This window comes from Nuphar pumila, chromosome 10 (assembly GCF_984573655.1).
Source record: "Nuphar pumila chromosome 10, dmNupPumi1.hap1.1, whole genome shotgun sequence".
Classification (NCBI taxonomy): Eukaryota; Viridiplantae; Streptophyta; class Magnoliopsida; order Nymphaeales; family Nymphaeaceae; genus Nuphar; species Nuphar pumila.
The window spans coordinates 106,023,381-106,043,301 of NC_143258.1; the positions used below are offsets into that span (position 1 = coordinate 106,023,381).

General features: G+C 38.6%; 2 protein-coding genes across 3 annotated transcripts in view; one reads left to right on the forward strand and one right to left on the reverse strand.

Moving 5' to 3' along the window:
• LOC149827779 (Glycosyl hydrolase family 47 protein) overlaps positions 1-1,447 on the forward strand; it is a 49,786-nt gene extending 48,339 nt beyond the window's left edge. For both annotated transcript variants that reach the window (XM_090018244.1, XM_090018245.1), the window contains exons 16-17: positions 37-277; positions 783-1,447. In XM_090018244.1, the coding sequence (XP_089874370.1) occupies positions 37-277; positions 783-1,106 (565 nt within the window). In that variant the 3' untranslated portion in view covers positions 1,107-1,447. The remainder of the gene's footprint in view (positions 1-36; positions 278-782) is intronic.
• A 14,575-nt stretch (positions 1,448-16,022) lies between these two features.
• LOC149827780 (auxin-induced protein 22D-like) lies at positions 16,023-18,182 on the reverse strand. The gene is made up of 4 exons (XM_090018246.1): positions 17,683-18,182; positions 16,948-17,153; positions 16,752-16,842; positions 16,023-16,556 (listed from the first exon to the last, which is right to left on the reverse strand). Exons 1-4 carry the CDS (start codon positions 17,883-17,885, stop codon positions 16,472-16,474), a joined length of 585 nt encoding a protein of 194 aa, XP_089874372.1. The 5' UTR covers positions 17,886-18,182; the 3' UTR covers positions 16,023-16,471.
• Positions 18,183-19,921: the final 1,739 nt, after the last annotated feature.

The following is a 19,921-nucleotide window of genomic DNA, read 5'->3' on the forward strand; positions in this document are numbered from 1 at the left end:
CAGATTTAGCTGCCTAAGAAAACTTCTTGGTTTCAGGTATATTTTCAGTACCGAAGGACATTTGCTGCCTGTATCTCCTGAGATATCATTAGTACAGGAGCACTGTACATATTTTGGGGGGTATTGCAGAGGCAAAGATGGAGATAGGTCACTCAATCCTGATGTCCAGCCTGATCATTTAGATATAAATGATACGGTATATCAAAAGTATCGGGCTTCATCAAAATTTCCCCCATATCCTGGACTAGAGGAGCCTTCCGTCTCAGGTTTAATGAAGGTCATCTCCTTTCTTGTTCATCCTGGCACAGCAATTGTCATATCATGATGGATTCCGACTGCTTTATCCAAGTTCATGAGCAAAGGCACCAGCTTGGGCAGGTTGTCTGATCCACAAATCCATGGTCATTGTTCGTTATGTGCATACACTTGGAAAGGTTTGAGTATTGGTTAAACTTTGAGCCTGGTCAAGCCTCATCCAGTAACCCTATCCCAGATTGGCTGATGTCAATATGGGTGCTGATAACTGTGTCTGCAGCTATGAGCATAGGTCCTGCTTGTAGTCCAGACAGCTAAAAATAGCTTACAAACTGTATATTGATGGTTGGTCTTCATAGAATTCATAAACTTGGACGATAAGTCCATAGAGCTGCCGAGTCTGAGTTGGATAGCCTCTCTCTCCAATCCTGATAACTTCCTCAAGTCTAATGTACAATTTCTGCGGAGCATAGTATATATATATAATGTTTATTTTTATTTGTGCTGGTTGTTGGAATTACCTACAGGGATTCTGCCCAGGGCTAGCCCATAATCAGAAGTTTGGCCTGTCATATGTAGCTGATTCAGAGCCACCATTGAAGAAAGCTCAGGGACGTGACTCAACATATCAATTGAGGATTGATTTCCTTAAAAGCCACTCGGTTATTGTTATATCTGATATAAATGTGGGAAACCTGGTTTCTTCTGATGAAAAGGGCAGTAGCAAAGTCTCATTAACCATAGACAGCAGCAGTTCAGTTGATCACAGTGACAAGGACGAATATGTGGAGATCAACGTAGGCAATAATCTAAGTAATCAGTCAGAGACATCAACTTCAGATGCTTCATGATGGTGCCTACAGTTGGTTTCATCCATTTCTTGGTTTTGTTGCTTGCACTTATTGCTGTCATTCGTTGCTGAGCACTTCTTGCTGAGTTCATCAATTGTGCATTAGAGCAGATGTGTACATTAGATGTAGCCTAAAGCCTATTCTTTTCATTTTGTACTATTGATTGAAAATTTTGCTTGTTCATTGTAGTAATGTAATTTTTGCATTCATCGGTTGCTTAAGTACTGTTTGACCAAGACTTGGAATAGTGGTACAAGTCGAGAAATAACAATAACATGGGGTTGCTTTTGGTATGTAAAAATAATTCAATCAAATAGGATAACTTGTAATTTAATATTGTTGGAACTCTAAAGTGCATCCGTGAATGTGGTGCATGAAGTTTTGTTAATATGGGTGGTGGATCTCTACTTATTTTTTGTTAGTCCTCACTCTTACAGTTTTAAGAGTGACATGCCTCTGAGGAGCTGGCGTCTCTTTTATTTCATAGGACCAATTTATGTTTTTATGAGATTCTGGTCTTCATCTTTGTGGTGGTCTGCTGAGAGTACAAGGTTTCTTTATCTTAGATTCTTCGACACATGGATGTTTAATGCTTTGCAGGGCCATCTTTTGTCACTCAATTCCTTCAGTTCTTACTCGTCATGTCTGGAAAGACAATGAAGAGTCACAGTACATAGGCTGTAATTTGTGCTTGTGGAGCAGTGCTCTTTAACATGATTGACTACAAGTCTAATTGCTAAGCTACCTTGTTTGTTTGATGGAAGGAGGTGATACATCTTTCTTTTTTCCATCAGGCTGTGAAAACTCCCTGCTAAGATAATGCAATTGTTGCCATTCCACCAATGTCACATATGACCGATGGAAGGAAAACTATGAGCAGTCATTTCCCCCCTTGCAATTGTTTGAATACAAACATAATTCAGCCAGTCTTGTTGCGATATAAGCTATTTCCTCTAGACCTTCATCACTTCATCCTCGATTTTTATTTCCAAGTAACGATTTCTTACTCTAAACTAGTCTTGACCCGTCTGTTGACACCTGCAAATTTTTTAACTTTTGTGCAAAATCACCTCTGCCTTTTTCTGTTAGTTCAAAAAATACCCCTAAATTTTTCAAAGTGTCAGCATGAAATGGAGAGCACCACACCTGATCAATGAACGGCCATGTGCATGCACGCACACGCACAAAGAGAGAGAGAGAGAGAGAGAGAGAGAGAGAGAGAGAGAGAGAGAGAGAGAGAGAGAGAGAGAGATCTTCCTCTTTTCATTTGTAAATTACTTGGTGCTTCTTTTCATATGAAAGAACTTTTATGGCAAGGCTGACCTGACCAGACTTTTTAGAATTGATATACTTCTTAGGATCAACCGTTTCCTTATATGGGAATTAAACAAATAGGCCTTTAATGTTGTCTGTGTAAAGATTTGAAACACAATAAGAAAAGTAACACTCACACAATGAGACACAATTTAATGTGGTTTGGTCAGGATTGACCTACGTCCACGAAGATGATAATCACTCTCTTAACACATTGGAGAGGAGGGATCAATCCTCCTTTATATAGATTTAGTTACAAGGAGGACCAAGTTGGCTTAGGACTCTATCCTTAGCTAATATCTTAAAGTCCTTTAGGCATTGTGATTTACAAGAAAACAAGACTTTCGAAATTAGTCTCTCATTGGATTTTTATAGATGATTCTTGATCCTACTTGATGAATCTTGACCACTCATCTTGGAAGACTTCTTGATCATATGGGAGTCTTCTTGAGTCTTGAATAAATCTTGATCAGTCTTGTACTCTTCCTAGCCACATGTTACCTTAGACTTGGACTCTTCTTGAACCTTATCTTCTTGGACTCTTCTTGATCTTGATCATACAAGATCATGAACTCTTGATCTTGATTACACATCTTCACACGCCCCTCAAGCCACCTCAAGCCAAGCTCCATGAGATTAAGCTTGTTCTTGAAATAAGTAAGCTTTAGACCTGGAAGAGACTTATTTAATATATCTGCTACTTGATCTTGAGACAATATAAATTGAACTTTTATTTTACCACTGAAAACCTTTTCTCAATCAAAATGATAATCAATTTCAATATGTTTTGTTCGAACATGAATACTGAATTAGCAGCTAAGTACGTGACACCAAGATTATCACACCATAAAATGGGAGCATCACACGTAAAAAAAAATAATTCTTTTACTAGTTGATTACGACACATCAATTCAAATACAACCCCTGCAATAGCTTTGTATTAAGCTTTAGTACTCACTACCATACACTATTTTGATGAACTCCATGACACAAGATTAGAATCAATAGATGTTAGATATCCTCCTGTAGACTTACGATCATCGGGCTGGGCAACCTGTTTAGTAAGCATAAAAAAATATATATAATTAAAGGAGGAGGGTTCCTTAATCTGCAGTCTAACATTGATTGTCCCCTTTAAATAACGTAATATCCATTTAACATGGGCCTAATGATCCTGGGTTGGCTCATGCATAAATTGACAATACTTATTAACAGAATAAACAATATATGGTTTGGTAAAAGTAACATATTAAAGAACACCCACAATACTCCTATATTGAGTGCCATCTTCAAGGAGTTGTCCCTCATATTTAGATAAGACCACATTTAGAGCCGCTAGAGTCACCACAGGTTTTAAGTCTGTCATACCTGTCTTTACCAAAAGATATAAAATATATTTCCTTCGACACAACATAATACCTGACTATTCTTGAATAACTTCAACTCCAAGAAAATAATGTAAAGTACCCAGATCTTTAATAGAAAATTCACACTCAAAATCATGAATAACACTTTTAATATGGTCACGTGAACTTCTTATAACAAATATATAATCAACATAAATCAAAATAAACATATGTAGCCTTTGTTTATGAAGAATAAATAATAAAGGATCAGCTTTAAACTTAGAAAAGCCCAACTTTTTTAAGTACGAACATAATCTTTTGAAACACATTCTTTGAGTTTGTTTAAGATCATAAAGGGCCTGATTAAGTTTACATACAAATTCAAGATGAATTATATCTTTAAACCTTAGAGGTTGACTCATATACACTTTTCCTTTAAAATACCATGAAGAAAGACATTGTTCACATCAAGTTGGCAGATTGACCATCCCTAACTTGCAACAATTAAAATGACAAGTCTGATTGATGTAGGCTTCACAACAGGGCTAAAGGTTATAAAATAATCTATTCCTTCTTTTTAACTATAACCCTTAACAACCAATCAGGCTTTATATCTGGATATGGATCCATTTGTATGTATTTTGAATTTATAAATCAATTTACATCCAACTAAATTTGTAGCTTTAACATGAGAAACAAGAGTCTATGTATGGTTTTGATGAAGAACCTTAATTTCTTCCGCCATGGCTTGATGCCACTTAGGTTCAATTTGGGCTTGGTGTAAGGTATATGGCTCTAATTCTTCAGATGTCATTTCACTAAGTAAAGTAATAGGGTATTTAATTCCAAGAAACAATCTTGGTTTTAAGATTTCATATTGGAACCTAGTAACCATATAATGTGATCTAACAAAGTTTAGATTAGGAGCTTGTAACTCAAAATGACCAGGTTGACTTGCAACATCTCTATGGGACTCGACACATTGGTTGAAGGCATCTCTGATGGACACATGTCATGCAACAATTCAGCTAGGTGACACGGCTGGGCGGTTTAAGGACTAGGCGGACATGTGCTATGGGACAGTTCAACTAGGTGACATGGTTGGACAATTTCAAAACTGGGTAAGGTCACAAGTATAGGACTAAAATTCTTTTTCGGGATTTTAGGAATAACAGGACTCTTAAGAGAATTGGCTTTTTGGTTTTAGATCCAAACAAATACTTCTTTATAGGTAAAATGTTCTTTATTGCCCTTGTAGAGAAAATGTTTCTCATCAAATATGGCATGCTTAGATATAAAAGTTTTTCTGGTTATAGGATTATAGCACAAGTATTCCGTGTAATTAGTACCATAGCCTAATAATATGCAAGGTTTGGATTTAGGATTGGGTTTAGATTTTGCATAAGGAACCAAATATAGATAACATGTGCATCCAAAAACTCTTAAGTGGTCAGACCTTGGAACACAATTTATAAGGAGTTCATATGGGGATTTATGGTCAAGGTTTGAAGTAGGAAAATGGTTAATAAGGTATGTTGCACGCCTAAAGGCATCTAACCAAAATTTATAGCTGAAGGATGCTTAAAAAAATAAAGCAAGACCCATTTCTACCACATGACAATGTTTTCTTTCAACTACACCGTTCTATTTAAGAGTATGTGAACAATATAGCCAACGTTTAATGCCGTAATCATTTAAAAACTTTGTAAATTTATCACTGACAAATTCTCCACCACCATCACTGTGAAAAATTCTAATTTGTCTACCAATCTATTTTCCATAATATTTTTTAAATTGACAAAACATGAATATGCATATGATTTCTGTACCAAAGAAAAAAACAAGGCAAACCTTCAAAAATCATCAACCAGTAACATATAAAATTTGTATCCTTCACGAGAGGATATAGGAGCAGGACCACAAAGATCAACATGAATAAACTTTAGGGGAGCTTGAGCAGAATAGTCAGCCTCACCAAAAGGCAGTTTATGTGATTTGCTTATAGCACATGATGAACATAAATCAACTTCATTATTCATTAATAAAATAGAATAATTTTTATCAAGTGTTTTCAGAACTTTAGATCTATGATGACCTAAACGAAAATGCCAAACAATATCTGAAAAATGAAATTTATTCTTGCTAACTTTAGCAAAGCTAACTACAGGAAACTGTGCTGGCTGATTCTGATTTCTAGTCGGACATGAATAAAGGCCTCCTTTACTCGATTATTTTAGGAGAATAGTCCCACTCCGTAGATCCTTCACATAAAATCCATTAGCATCGAATTGAAACAAACATTTATTGTCTTTTGAAAACTTGTCTACTGACAATAAATTCCTTTTTAATAGAAGGCACATGTAAAAAATCATTCAACTTAAACCTCTTATTTCCAAAACTTAACAAAATCTTACCTGAATTGGCAATTGATAAGTGAGACCCATTTCCAACCATAACACTGTCAGGTCCTAGATATTCACTCCTGTTGGTCATCCCTTGATCTTCAGATATGACTTGATGAGTGACTCATGTATCTGGGTACCATGCAGAGTCTTGCATGCTGTCTAATGTCATAGTTGCAAATGCTTTTGAAATATCATAACATGTTCGAGCAGTATGGTTCTTACGTCCATAAAATTTCCGCACAACTTACCCGTCTCTTTGATTATATTCATGCATAAAAGACCTGTACTGACATTGGGTGTCTCTTGGACCATTATTTTAAAAATTTTCAAAGAATGAATTGGAACGTCCAGTGTCTCTTCTTCTACCACCACGATTGTCACGACCATGACCACACCCTCTTTGGAAAAAGAAAGCAGTGTCATTGGATTCAATTTGTTGAGGGGACTTGGAGTTTAGTAACTGAAGCCTCTTCTCTTGATTCAACAAGAGATCATAAAGTTCAAAAAACTTTGTAAGCCCTTGAATAGAGAAAGTAGTAATAGAGGTAATTAAACTCTTATATTCCCAATTTAACCCATTCAGAGTAAATTGAACCAAATCAACATAAAAAACTAGTACATCAATAGTACATAGAGAGTGCTAAGAATATAGCATGATTCAAATATTCAGACACTCTTTTTATCCTTTCTCATATTTTGAAGATCACGTTTCAATTGAAGGATTCTAATGCTTGAATATGAAGCATGAGATTTTTTCAGACTAATCCAAACTTCTCTTGCAGAAGGGATACAAATAATTTGTCCCAAAATAGATTCAATGACAGTTGCTTTAATCCAACTTAAGGCAAGTTGATCAGCTCTTTTTCATGACACAAACTTAGGATTAGATTTTACATGTTTCCCTTTAGTGATAAAATAACTAGGTGATGAGTATGAACTATCCACATACTTTATTAAATCTTGAGTAATCATAACTAACTCAATTTGAGAATGCCATATAAGGTAGTTGCCTCTGTCCAGCTTCACAAAACCAAAGATAAAAGTGCATTCCATTGAATTGCAAAACTAGTAGCCAATGAGGTTGAAGGAGATGCCATTTGAGCAAACGAACCAGGCAACAACACACAAGCCAAATTAGACGTTGACAGGTACCAACTTTGATACCATGTAAAGATTTGAAACACAATAAGGAAAGCAACACACTCACATAATGAGGCACGATTTAACGTGGTTAAGTCAAGATTGACCTACTATGTCCACGAAGAACCTAATCTCTCTCTCTCTTAACACGTTGGAGAGGAGAGGTTGACCCCTCTTATATAGATTTAGTTATAAGGAGGACCAAGTTGGCTTACGACTCTATCCCCAGCTAATCTCTTAGAGTTCTTTAGGTATTGAGATTTACAAGAAAACAAGATTATCTTAATTAGTTTTTCATTGGATTTTTCTAGTTTATTTTTGATCGTACATGATGAATCTTAACCACTCATCTTTGAGAACTTGATTATACGAGAGTCTTCTTGAGTCTTGAATAAACCTTGACGAGTCTTGGATTCTTCCTAGCCATATGTCACCTTGGACTTGGACTCTTTTTGAACCTTCATTTTATTGGATTGTTCTTGAACCTTGATCTTATTGATATTGATCTTGATCTTGATCATACAAGATCATGTTCTCTTGATCTTGATTACACATCTTCACTGATTGCACAAATGTTAGGTGGTTGATGCATAGTTGGCTAACAACATGAATATTTATGTCCTTTTCATTTCTTTCACTAATTGTTGCCTTTTACCTTTGCTTTGCATTGCTTTTCAGTTTTCATTTTCTTCCCTTTCGTTATTGAATGATTTGCTTTTTTTATACATGAACCATTGTCCAATTGCACTACAAACCGCTTTAGGCTGGTCGCCAACATCCAACACTGCTTGATTTTGCTAAGGAGTGTGTGGCATATGGATCAAGCAAATTGGGGACTGTTTGGAATCTATTCATCGGAGGTGCATTGCAGTTCCACCAATGCTCTCATGCTCTCTTCTGTTTGGGAGAACTATTATTTTCCAAAACACAGCATTGAAGATGAAGTTGGTAGCCCTAACACCATATTTCAACAAGATTCACAAGAGGTTGTTTTTGGCAACTACATTCTCAATGCCACATTTTGGCAAAACCATAATTTGGCAAAACATGAAAATGGTGTTTCCATCTCAATGCAAGGCTTTCAAATAGAGCCTTAAGGTTCATGAAGAATAGAAGAGAAAGGGAATACTTTTGGTGAATCAAGGTTTTAAATTCTTATATTAAATTATTTGGAAAACTTTTTTTGGTAGAACGAAATGTTAGCATAAAATGGATCACGGAAGAACCATTTACCGTATGCGGCCTTAGACAATCCGAACAATGCTTCGGTGGATGTGGGTGGTCGGCATTCTCCTCAGCCAATCGATGCCCTCAATGAGCCCAAGCTAGAATGTTGAGAGGTGAGCAGGACCCTTGAACCCAAAGAAAGATCACACACAAATGTGACACTCAACAACTACGTATGCCTCTATGATAGTCGCCCATAATGGGTCCATAATGTGTTCATAATGGGCACTAGTGAAGGTCATTAATGGGCATGAATGAACAATTATAAGACTTCATAACTGTCCTATAACCTTCAAAACCCAAGAGCCATAACCATATATGTTCCTTGATGTGACCATGTCAATATGGGTCACATCCAAGTTGGATCCGATCTGATCCAAAATCCAACATTCTTCTACTTGACCCATAGACAGGAAAAAATACATAATCAAGGTTCTTTACCGTTATCTCAATTTAATTTTCATGTAGGTTCATATGCTATCATGTATCAAAAGAATGAATCATATGAGTCATGGAGATGAACACCTCTATATGAGATGTCACAGAATCAACAATACACAAAATTATAGAGAATTAATTTAGTTTCATAAATGTGATAACATATAACCATAATATATTATCATACATCAGAAGAAATCAAATAGACCCATCCCTATTACTTGTTGGGAATATAATCCCGGTGCTAACCCTTTAGTAAGAAGATTCACAGTCATTTCCTTCATATCGCACAATAAATGATTCTTAGTCCTTTATTTAACAAAAAAGTACTTTAACTTCATGTGTCGACATGAGGTGGAGCTCTTGTTGTTATTCAAGGACATGCCAACTTCATTATCACATAAGATCTTTAATGCCCTCTTAATAAAGTCCACTATACCAAGACAAAAAATAAAGCTTCTAATCCATATGGTTTAAGATGAAATCTCGTTTAAATCAATATTTTTTGCTCCAATGGCTTTCAAAAATTCTTTCACTTTCATGTAGTGAGAGATGACACTTCGAATATTCTTAGCTACTCGCGGTTGCAAAAACAACAAGCTAAAATTATTTGAGCACTCCCACTTCTCATAAACAACCTTATGAGCTCTCCCACTTTTCATAAACAACTTTCTGTTCGGTTGTGTTATTCTTTGTATAAGTGAGAGATTAATCGCTCTATACGAGATTCATATAAAATAGGTAAATGTGAGACCCTTTATTATTTACATTTTCTAAGGTAAGTATAATAGAGTCATTATTGTTTTACTTTGGTGAAAACAATAATACTTTGAGCTACTTCGCCTCCTCAATTATGAAGGAATTGACTTCAATTGGTGAAATTAGTAGATCGTGTAACCAGAGATAATTCGTCATGGTACCTTTGGATATGAACATGCTTCATGGGATGGTATACACATCTACTATTACACCTAGTGTGAATTTAGAACACAATGACCTACCATTGGGTAGAATCATTGTTTCATAAAGTCACACACAATCTCAATACCGAATTTTAATCTTAACACAGTTCAAGAAACCCTCAATCAACAGAACTCAGATCACTTTGCTGATAATCAGAGTGAGTTGATCAAAATCTTTTACTGTAAGTTCATGTAAAGCGTGTCATAACACAAATAAAGTGCATGCATTCATAATCTCATGCTTAAATAATCATGGATAACTCAAAAAACAACATGAAACATACCTTATATCATGTTAAAATTATCAAAAAGTATGAGATCAATGACAAATACATGCATTTATGAGTCATATTTGGGATTAAGGTTTTAAAACGGCCTAAATGGGTCCTTAAAGACCCTAAACCCATCACAAAAAGCCTTTAACTAGTCACAAAACCACAGACCCGGTTAGGAAAACCCCCAAACCGGTCACAAGAGGCTCAAATCAATCTTATAAACCATTAAACCGATCCTAGAAGGACCAAACCAATCTCAAAATGCATGAACCGAACCTAGAAACCATTGAACTGATTTCAGAAACCCCAAAACTGATCCTAGAAGGATCATATCGGTTCCTGAACCAATTCTGTTCTTAACGGGTTAAATGGTTTAGTTCTAGACCTGATTCGCCCTATGGTTACTGACCTAGTCCACCCAGGAATATTAATAGGTCCTCGACTGGGTCTCAACGGGTTAAGACCAGACCCAGTCCACCAGAAACCCCAACGGGTCCAGGTCCCAAACCATGTTCGACAGGGTCAGACTCAGATCCGGTCCACTTGGCACCCCAACAGGTCTGGGTCGCAGATGGGGTCAGACTCAAACCGGTCAATCCAAGACCCCAATGAGTCTGGGTCCCGGACTGGGTCAGACTTAGACCTAGTCTACTAGGAACCCCAATGGGTCCGGGGCTCAAACCAGGTCAGATTCAAACCGGTCCACTTGAAACTCCAACGAGTCTGGGTCCTAGATCGAGTCCGACTGGGTCATACTTAGACCCGGTCGACCCGAAAACCCAATGGGTCCGGGTCCTAGACTGGGTCAGACTCAAACCAGTCCACCTAAAACCCCAACATGTTTGGGTCTTGAACCAAGTTCGATCGGGTCGAACTTAGACCTGATCCACCCAAAACCCTAATGAGTCTGAGTCTTGGATTGAGTCCTACTAGGTCACACTTAGACCCGGAACCCCTCAATGAGTCCAGGTCTCGAACTGGGTCGGATTGGGTCAGACACATACCCAGTCTAGTCGATACTCCAACAGGTCCAGGTTCTGGACCATGTTCGATCATGTTTCTATTTCAATCCACCCGAACCCAACATGTTCGGGTCTCAGACCGGGTCCAACTAGGTCAGACTCAGACCTATCCACTCAAAACTCCAATGAGTTTGGGTCTCGAACCGAGTTCGACCGGGTCAGACTCAGACCCAGAACCTCAACAGGTCCAAGTTTCGGATCGGGTTCGAACAGGTCAGACTCAAACTGGTCCACCTGAAACCCCAATGAGTTAGAGTTCTGGACCGAGTTTGACCAGATAGGACTTAAGACTGGTCCACCCAAAACCCAAATGAGTCTGGGTCTTGGATGGACTCCAACTTGGTTGGACTTAAATCAGTCCACTTGAAACCCCAACGGATTTAGGTCCGACCGGGTTGGACTTAGACCCGATCCATCCGAAACCCCCAATGGGTCTGGGTCTTAGACCGGGTCTGACTCAGACCTGGTCCACCCAAAACTCCAACATGTTCGGGTTCCAGACCAGGTCCGACCACCACCCGAAACCCCCAATGGGTTCGGTTCTTAGATTGAGTAAGACTCAAACTGATCTACTCTGAACCCCAATGGGTCTGGGTTTCGAACCGAGTCCGATCGGGTTGGGCATGGATCCAATCCACCTGGAATCCCAAACGGGTCCAGGTCACGAATCAAATGCTAGTGGGTCTGGAGAAAACCCAGTCTACCCAAAACCTCCAACGATTTTTAGTTACAGATCAGGTCAAACACAAACCCTGTCCACCTCGAACCCCAATGGGTCCGGGTCCTGAATAGGGTCAGACATGGATCCGATCCACCTGGAACCCCCTAATGGGTTTGGGAATGCTCTTCCCAAAATACAACCTTCTATATATCTCAATGCCATCGAGGTCTGAATAGAAGTTGCTTAAAAATTAATTGCGAACAACTTTTGTTTTGACGTCATTGCCTAATTCCATGCCGATTCACTGAACAATGCAAATCAAAGTGTCAAACTGTGCTTAGACAGAGTTCTACTAGAATTTTGTAGACACGCCAAAAAATATGTCGGAAACCCTCCACACAACTCCAATGATTCTCAAATCATTTAGACACGATCCTCACACGTCTATGAACTTAGATCCACTGGTGGATCATCGATGCTCTACTGGAGATGGACTGAATTTAAGGATGTACAGTAAAGGCCGCCTCCGTAGTCATCGGCAGATGACTAATGTTAGCCAACCAAATGGCTGGCTAAAACAACTGTTGGCAGGTGGTGGGTCATTTGTCAATGCTTTCCTCATCGTCGTTTGACATCCCAAAACCAAACAAAAGTCCGACGAAGGTGAACAACACCGACAAAATTTTCAATGAGCGTTTCATGGACGTTGGTGCACCCACACCCCAAACTTGCACAACAGAAGCGTGGTGTGGGCCCATAACCTAATGTTAGCATAAAATAGATAGTGGAAGAGCCACTTATCAGATATGGCATTGGACGATTCGAACGACGCTACAGTGGATGGAGTTAGTTTGTGTTCTCCTCAGCCAATCAATGCCCTCAATAAGCCCAAGCCAGAATGTCGAGATGTGAGTAGGTCCCTTGAACCCAAAGAGAGAGTTCACACTAATGTCATACTCAACAACCACTTATGCCCTTATGATAGTCCTCATCGAGCTACAATGGATCTCTCTTATTTATAGGGAGATATGGGAGAGGCCCATAATGGGTCCATAATATGTCCATAACGGGCACTAGTGAAGGTCCCTAATGGGCATGAATGAACAGTCTGTCATGTAACCTCCAAAACTCAAGAGCCACACCCATATATGTCCCTTGATATGCCCATGTCAATATGGGTCACATCCAAGTTGGATCCGATCCAAAATCTAACACAAAAACAAAAAAAATCCACAATAACCAATTCCTTCACAAATCATTGTTTTGGTTTCTTTTATTGAAAGGAGATAATTGCCAAATCCTTCTCTCGGAAGGACCTTCATGCAGATGCTTTCAAACAAAATGATTCCTGTCAGTTTCATATCCATTTCTCTTGTATTCTCTTCAAGTTATTTTCAACAATTCCTCCTAAATACTACCTCCCAAACATACCCCAAGGGGCATTATTTAATTGGAGAGAGAGAGAGATTCCAATCCTATTGCCTACACATTCAAGTCGGCCAAGCCTTGATCAGGCTGCAGTACCTTGATGGGCTAGTCAACCAAAAGATTGGTGACCCTGGTTTAGGCCATAGTCACAAATCTTGTTCTCAGGATTTTCCCGTCTGAGGAAAATCTTGAAAAAATCTCAAGAAAATGTCGGTATATAAAGAGATGAGAAAAACATTTAATTATATAATATAGTTCTCATTAATAATGTGAGAATATTATGATGAAAATAACAACATGATATTTTCAAAATAGGTGATATTTTGAAAATCTTGTGTTCTATATTGGATTTTGAAAATCTCATGACAAAACGGAGAGATTTTCAAAAAAGGGCCAATGTTTTTTTTTACTATGGTTTAGGATAGGCCGCCAGGGCTTGAACCTCGGTCCACTTGAATGGGTAGGCAATGGGATGGGCTGGCTTGACGACCTTCTTTTCTCTCGGTTCTAGCTCGTTGACATAAACAAGTGGGTCAAGCCCTGTCCAGACTGCGGCAGTGCAAACCCAAGCTTGGGTTGAGCTAGGTCAGGGCTTCAAAATGATGGCACAGCTGCTCCATATTCATTGAACTAACTTGATCCCAGCCGAGCACGTGCATGTGCGTGTGCGCACGTGTGCACATGCATGTGTTTTTTTTTACGACGAAGGAAAACCCTCACTGAAAACCGGGTCACTTAATGAGCCTGCCTCCCTGTGATGTAAAACTCCCGGTTGAGGACAGGACCAGCCAGCCTTAGATGCGCATGCATTTGGCTTTTATACACCAGAACCAAATCCATAGGCATGTTGAGAAAAATGTTAATAATTCAACTGATGTCCAACTGGGTACTAATACAATGCTCCATATACATGTGACTATACATGTCTTGGTCACATACCCAATCCGAATACTGTATTGGTTCAATTTAACTTGGGTCCACAAAAACCAGATCCATATCCATGTCGAGTCATGTAACCATATCCCATCAGCTTTCGTATGGATATAAATTTGAGGATCCATATTAATGCAACCAAACGCAGCTTGGTCACATGTAAAGCCCAAGTCATACTGGTTTTGATCCCTAAAAAATCCTCACAAAATTCTAACTTTTTTTCTTGCCCAAATATCAGACTAAGTTTGAATCCGTTTAGACAGTTTTCTTTTTTCTTGAAAGGCAAGCTGGGGTTAGGCAGACCCCTACCAGATATCTCTTAAGCCCCATGTGGCAGAGGAATTCGAACCTGGGCCTTTAGCTTGGCACATGACCCCGTTTAGACAGGTTTGGTAAGAGAGAACATCCGATTGATAATCAGAATGACATTTGGTTTTAAAGTTGACATCTGGATCCAAAACTAAATTGAAATCAAATTAACATCCAAATCCAAGTACATAACCTGATCCAAAACTGGAAGTAACATTTTTTTATCAAAATCCGAATCTGACTTACAATTAGAATAGGTTACAATCGGCTTTTTCAGACAGTAATATCTACATCCAAAACTGTATCTATCCCGTTTGCATCCTTATTAATGCCCCAAAAAACAAACTTCACAAATCAAGACACAAGTTTGGATTCAAACCTGAATACAGTTCTACTTAAACCATGCCCCAGTGAGATCCAGCACTTATGTGCAACGATGGTAAACCCGGGGAACGAACCAAACATGGTCTTTTCAGGCTTGATTCCTTTACAGCCAGACATTGTTTGGACTCTGCTCTCGTAAATCAGGTGAGCGGAGCTCAAGCTCATATGAGCCCAAACTAGGGCTGGTAAATGAACCGAGCAGCTCGTGACTCAGCTCGGTTTGTTTCATCAGCTCTGGTATAGCTGCCGGAGCCACAAGCATCTCGTTTAGCTTAAATAAGTCGAGCTTGAACACATGGTGTTTGGTAAGATAAGGATGCATGGAAAATATAGATGTAAAATATGAACTATTAATTTAATATATATATTTCAAGTATAATGTATAGAAAATATATATTTTAGATGTAAATAACATGATTTTTTTTTACACAAGCCAGTTCATTTTGGGGGGTGAACCAAACTTGAGCTCAGCTTAACTGAACATGAGCATGAGCTGAGTCCCGAGCTCAGTCCACTAATAAATGAGCCGAGCCTGAACATGCCCTATTAGGTTTATTTGGCTCGTTTACAAGCCCTACCCGAGCTGGCTTATGTAAATAAGAATGTCTTTTTTTGTGAAAATGGAAACCCTGTCTTAACATGTTTTGACATAAATGTACATACATCTAGGCGCTGCTCCGAACTTACTTGACGAGTCCAAATGAGCTTCACATGAGCCGGTCAGAGCCAAGTCACAAGCAACTCATTTCGATTACCAGCCCTAAATGGCTAAATGGTTTTGTTAATTGTGGGCCCTCTTTTCCTTTTCTACTTTGCTTTATTGTTTTCACATAATTTCTTCACGAAAAAAGCAATCCAACCAAATAAATAATTAACTCCTTTTAAAGCTTTCAATGCATTGACAGATAGACTTATCTTAATCCACCATTTTCTACTGTCATTATGACACAAAATCCATAACTTATTTTGTTTACTATAAAAAAAAAGTGCAGATTAACTCCATTAACAGAAACAAAGGCAATCACAGAACCGACATCAATGACTTGTAATGACTTGAGCACATCCGAAAAGGATGGCAATCAAACAATAAGCTGTTCGAAACACAAATGAACAATTATTCAATACTTTGGGGACATGAAATCTTGACACCTTTTAGATATTTTTGACATAAACACAATTCACAAAAAATAAGTTTTCTTTATACAACTGCTTTACAAGAAACATCTCTACCTTTTGTTTTCTCTTCATTACACCATTCAAAACAAAAAACATCACAGTATGAGCAAGGGCCTCAAAATGCATGTCCTTGCTCATGTATTCCTGATGTCAAGACCTCACAGAGTAAATACAACAATTAGGAGTATCTAACTTCCCAAACCCCACACCCTTATGGCTCAATGACCCCGATCTGCATGCACGCATGCATGGTTGCATGTCATGTTAAAGTCTAGAATGATCTTCTGGTGATGCCATTGCAATCTCATAGATTGCTTGAGCTTAACATCAACATGTTCTTCTGGTTCAGACATGGGAGCCACCTGCACCCAAACCCCTCGCTTCTGATCCTTTCATGATCCTCAACCTCTTGCATGAAGAAATGAACATCCTGAACCAAACAAAGATCAAATAAGATCAGATCATGTCATATGATACTTGTTTTAGAAACAATATATATATATATATATATATATATATATATATATATATATATATATATATATATATATATATATATATATATATATATATAGAGAGAGAGAGAGAGAGAGAGAGAGAGAGAGAGAGAGAGAGAGAGACTTACTCCCAAGGGACATCTCCAACCAACATCCAATCTCCATCTTTATCTTCATAAGTTGGCACATACTCTGATGCAGCCCTTGTGCCAAATTCACCTGATAAGAACAGGGCAACAAGTTTAGCAAGATCTATCTAAACAAAGGGCATATCTCAATAAAACAAGAGCAAACCAAAGGTGGTAGAAGAGAATTTGAACATACCCATGGTGAAGCAGCTGAACATTTTGTCCAAGGCCTTGAGCAGATGTTGGTAGTCACCGTATGTCTTGAGATCAATCTTCCTAAGGTAGGGAGCCCCATCCATGCTCACTTTCACATAGATCCCTGATGCCTCATCCTCCTTCTTTGAGCTGTGCAGATTGTTCATCCTGTATGATCTGATTGGTGGCCAACCTACTACTTGAGCCCTGTCAAAATCAGGTTTTTCCATGAAGACAATTAGTCTTAGATTCGTTGTCTAAGACCCCTGGACTGGACTCACGACTCAATAAACCAAACCAAGGCTAAGTAAGCATCCTCGGCTCCGCAATAAGCTTGAAGGACTAGGGTAGCCCTTACATTTCAGCCATGTTTTTTTTTTGAGAGAGATTAAAGAAATAATTAAAACCCCCAAAAAAAAAATGAAGCCACCCTCAGGTTGACCAAGTTATCATAGATTAAGAAATAGTAAAAAAGAAAGTGTATGAAACATGACCAAGTTTAGGAACATCAGATATAACATAACCAAGTTTAGGAAGATCACATAAAACATGACCAAGTTTGGTATGATGTGTTTTGCATCACATGAAATAAGACCAAGTTCATGAACAAAAACCAGGGTCTTATTTCATGTGATGCAAAACACATCAAAACAATCTCCCCCACAACCTATAGCCGAAAAACTTTTCCGGCACCGGACTCGGCACATATGCAGAAATTTTCTATCAGATGACTTACTTGGTAGCCGGAGCGGTTTCTCGGTCGGACGGTGCAGCGTCATCTCCGTCGCCCTCGGCGGTTGTGCCGGCGGCAGTGTCGGAAAACGCTCTCTTGTTACTCTTCGCCGCTGCCTTCTCGGAGGCGTTGCTTCCGGGCAACCCCAGCCTCAGCTCCGTCCCGTCGAGGTTGAGATCGCAGTCGTACTTAGACACTTTCTCCATTTTCCGGTCTTCTTTCGGCACCCTCCTACAACTTTCCGGCCAACCCACAACTCAACCTTCCAAATCTCGGCTATCGACCGTCTCTTTCTCAAATCTCCGGCAACTTTCTCCGGATTTTCAAAGCACCAACAAGCTCTTGAACCCCCAAAACGCTCTTTAACAGTACTACAGAAAGCAAAGGAGGTGCACCACCAAACCAACTCCGGCAAGTTTTCTCCTTTTCCGGCGAGATCTGTCTTGTGATGCAAGAGAGAGAACCCAAATGACTAAAAAGGGCTATTTTCTTGGCTTGAGATGAGGATGAGCACACCAACAACAACTTTTATAAGAGGAAAGCAAGAGAGAGAGAGGTGGGACCCACTGGCATTAAAAGGTGACGCCCACCCAGAGTACAGGTAGGGCTTACCACCAGCTTGGCGCAAGGGACGGTGTCGGACCTGACGGTGACGCGCTAGCGGTGGTGCGCCACCGGTTTGTGGTGGCCGATCTCTGGCCGTCCGTTTTTGTTTCCTTTGGTGCTTGATCCAACATTCCAGATCTTCGGATCGGGTGGCCGACACCACATGTGAACCCCGGTACGGCTCCCATGTGCATGATTGCACCAGTAGAGGACATCCCCACATGGCGTGCGGGCATGTTATGGGGCAATGACATCGTTGGTTGCAATCTTTGTAATTATTATTTATGGTAACCCTAGTTAAACCTTGATTATAATAAAACCCTAATTTTAACCAGTGGGTCAGAGGATCATTAAAGTGAAACCATTCAATGAATCAACATGGGGTAGTCCCCGTTACCATTTCTCCAATGTTAAGTTAGGTTTCAAGTGTTAATGATGTGGTTTACATACTTTATTCAGTGAAAAAACATGTTTTGGATCATGAGACTGTGATGTTTAAACCAGCTTGTTAAAAGCTTCAAAACTTAATGTCCTCTGTATAAAAAAGTTTTATGGTAAAAAAAAAAAAGAATCAGAATTTTATGTCAAAACAACTACATTTAAAGTGAGTTTTTTAATAAAAGAATCGTGCTAAGCACACTATGGGTTCCCTATGGATTATATTGAGCAGATATATCTTGCAAAAAAACACACGTGCATATATATATATATATATATATATATATATATATATATATATATATATATATATATATATATATATATATAAGTTCTTGATGGGTTTTTCTGCTCTTTTCATGTTTTTTAGCTATTCTGACTTCATAAAAATGTTGAGCATGGTCGATTTACAAGAAATTTACACTTGGATCATGGGTTTTCAATGAAAAAAATGATATTTGGAGCCTTGAAAAATTATAAAGATTTTGAACAGTTGATTTTTGAACGTTATAAAAACCCAACCATGTATCAGAATTGAACACTTCAAGAGCTGATCCCTCCATAATCAAGTACATAGATCACATCTGTATGGTTACAATTTAAAAATAAAACAAAAAAACCTAAAAAATATATCAAGTATGGATCCCAAGCACCTAATGTTGAAGCACATACGCTCTACTCTCTCTACAAAAGTGGTAGCAGCCTGACAGGTTATGTGGACCCAAATGGATGTGAACTTGCGTCCATCAATGTGTCTACTGTATAAAAACGATCATGCGACTGCACACTCAACATCGTGCTGTGTGTAAAGGGGCTTCAAAATTCGCTTTTGAAGTGTCGCTAATTGTCACTGAAACCTTTAGTGGCAGCAGCGCTGCTAAAGGTCGCTACTACTAACATATATATATATATATATATATATATATATATATATATATATATATATATATATATATATATATATATATAGAGAGAGAGAGAGAGAGAGAGAGAGAGAGAATCACATTTTTGAAGTGTTTTAATGCTTCATGGTGGGTTTGTGGCTGAAGGTTGAAAGGTTTTCTCTCTCATAGTTCGTTAGAACCCTACAAAACATAACAGCTGCGAGTGTTTTATTACTTAATTTGATCCTATAGATGTGTTGCAGTAGCTTATCTTACTAAAATGCATGGTTTGCATTGAATCGATTTTACAAATA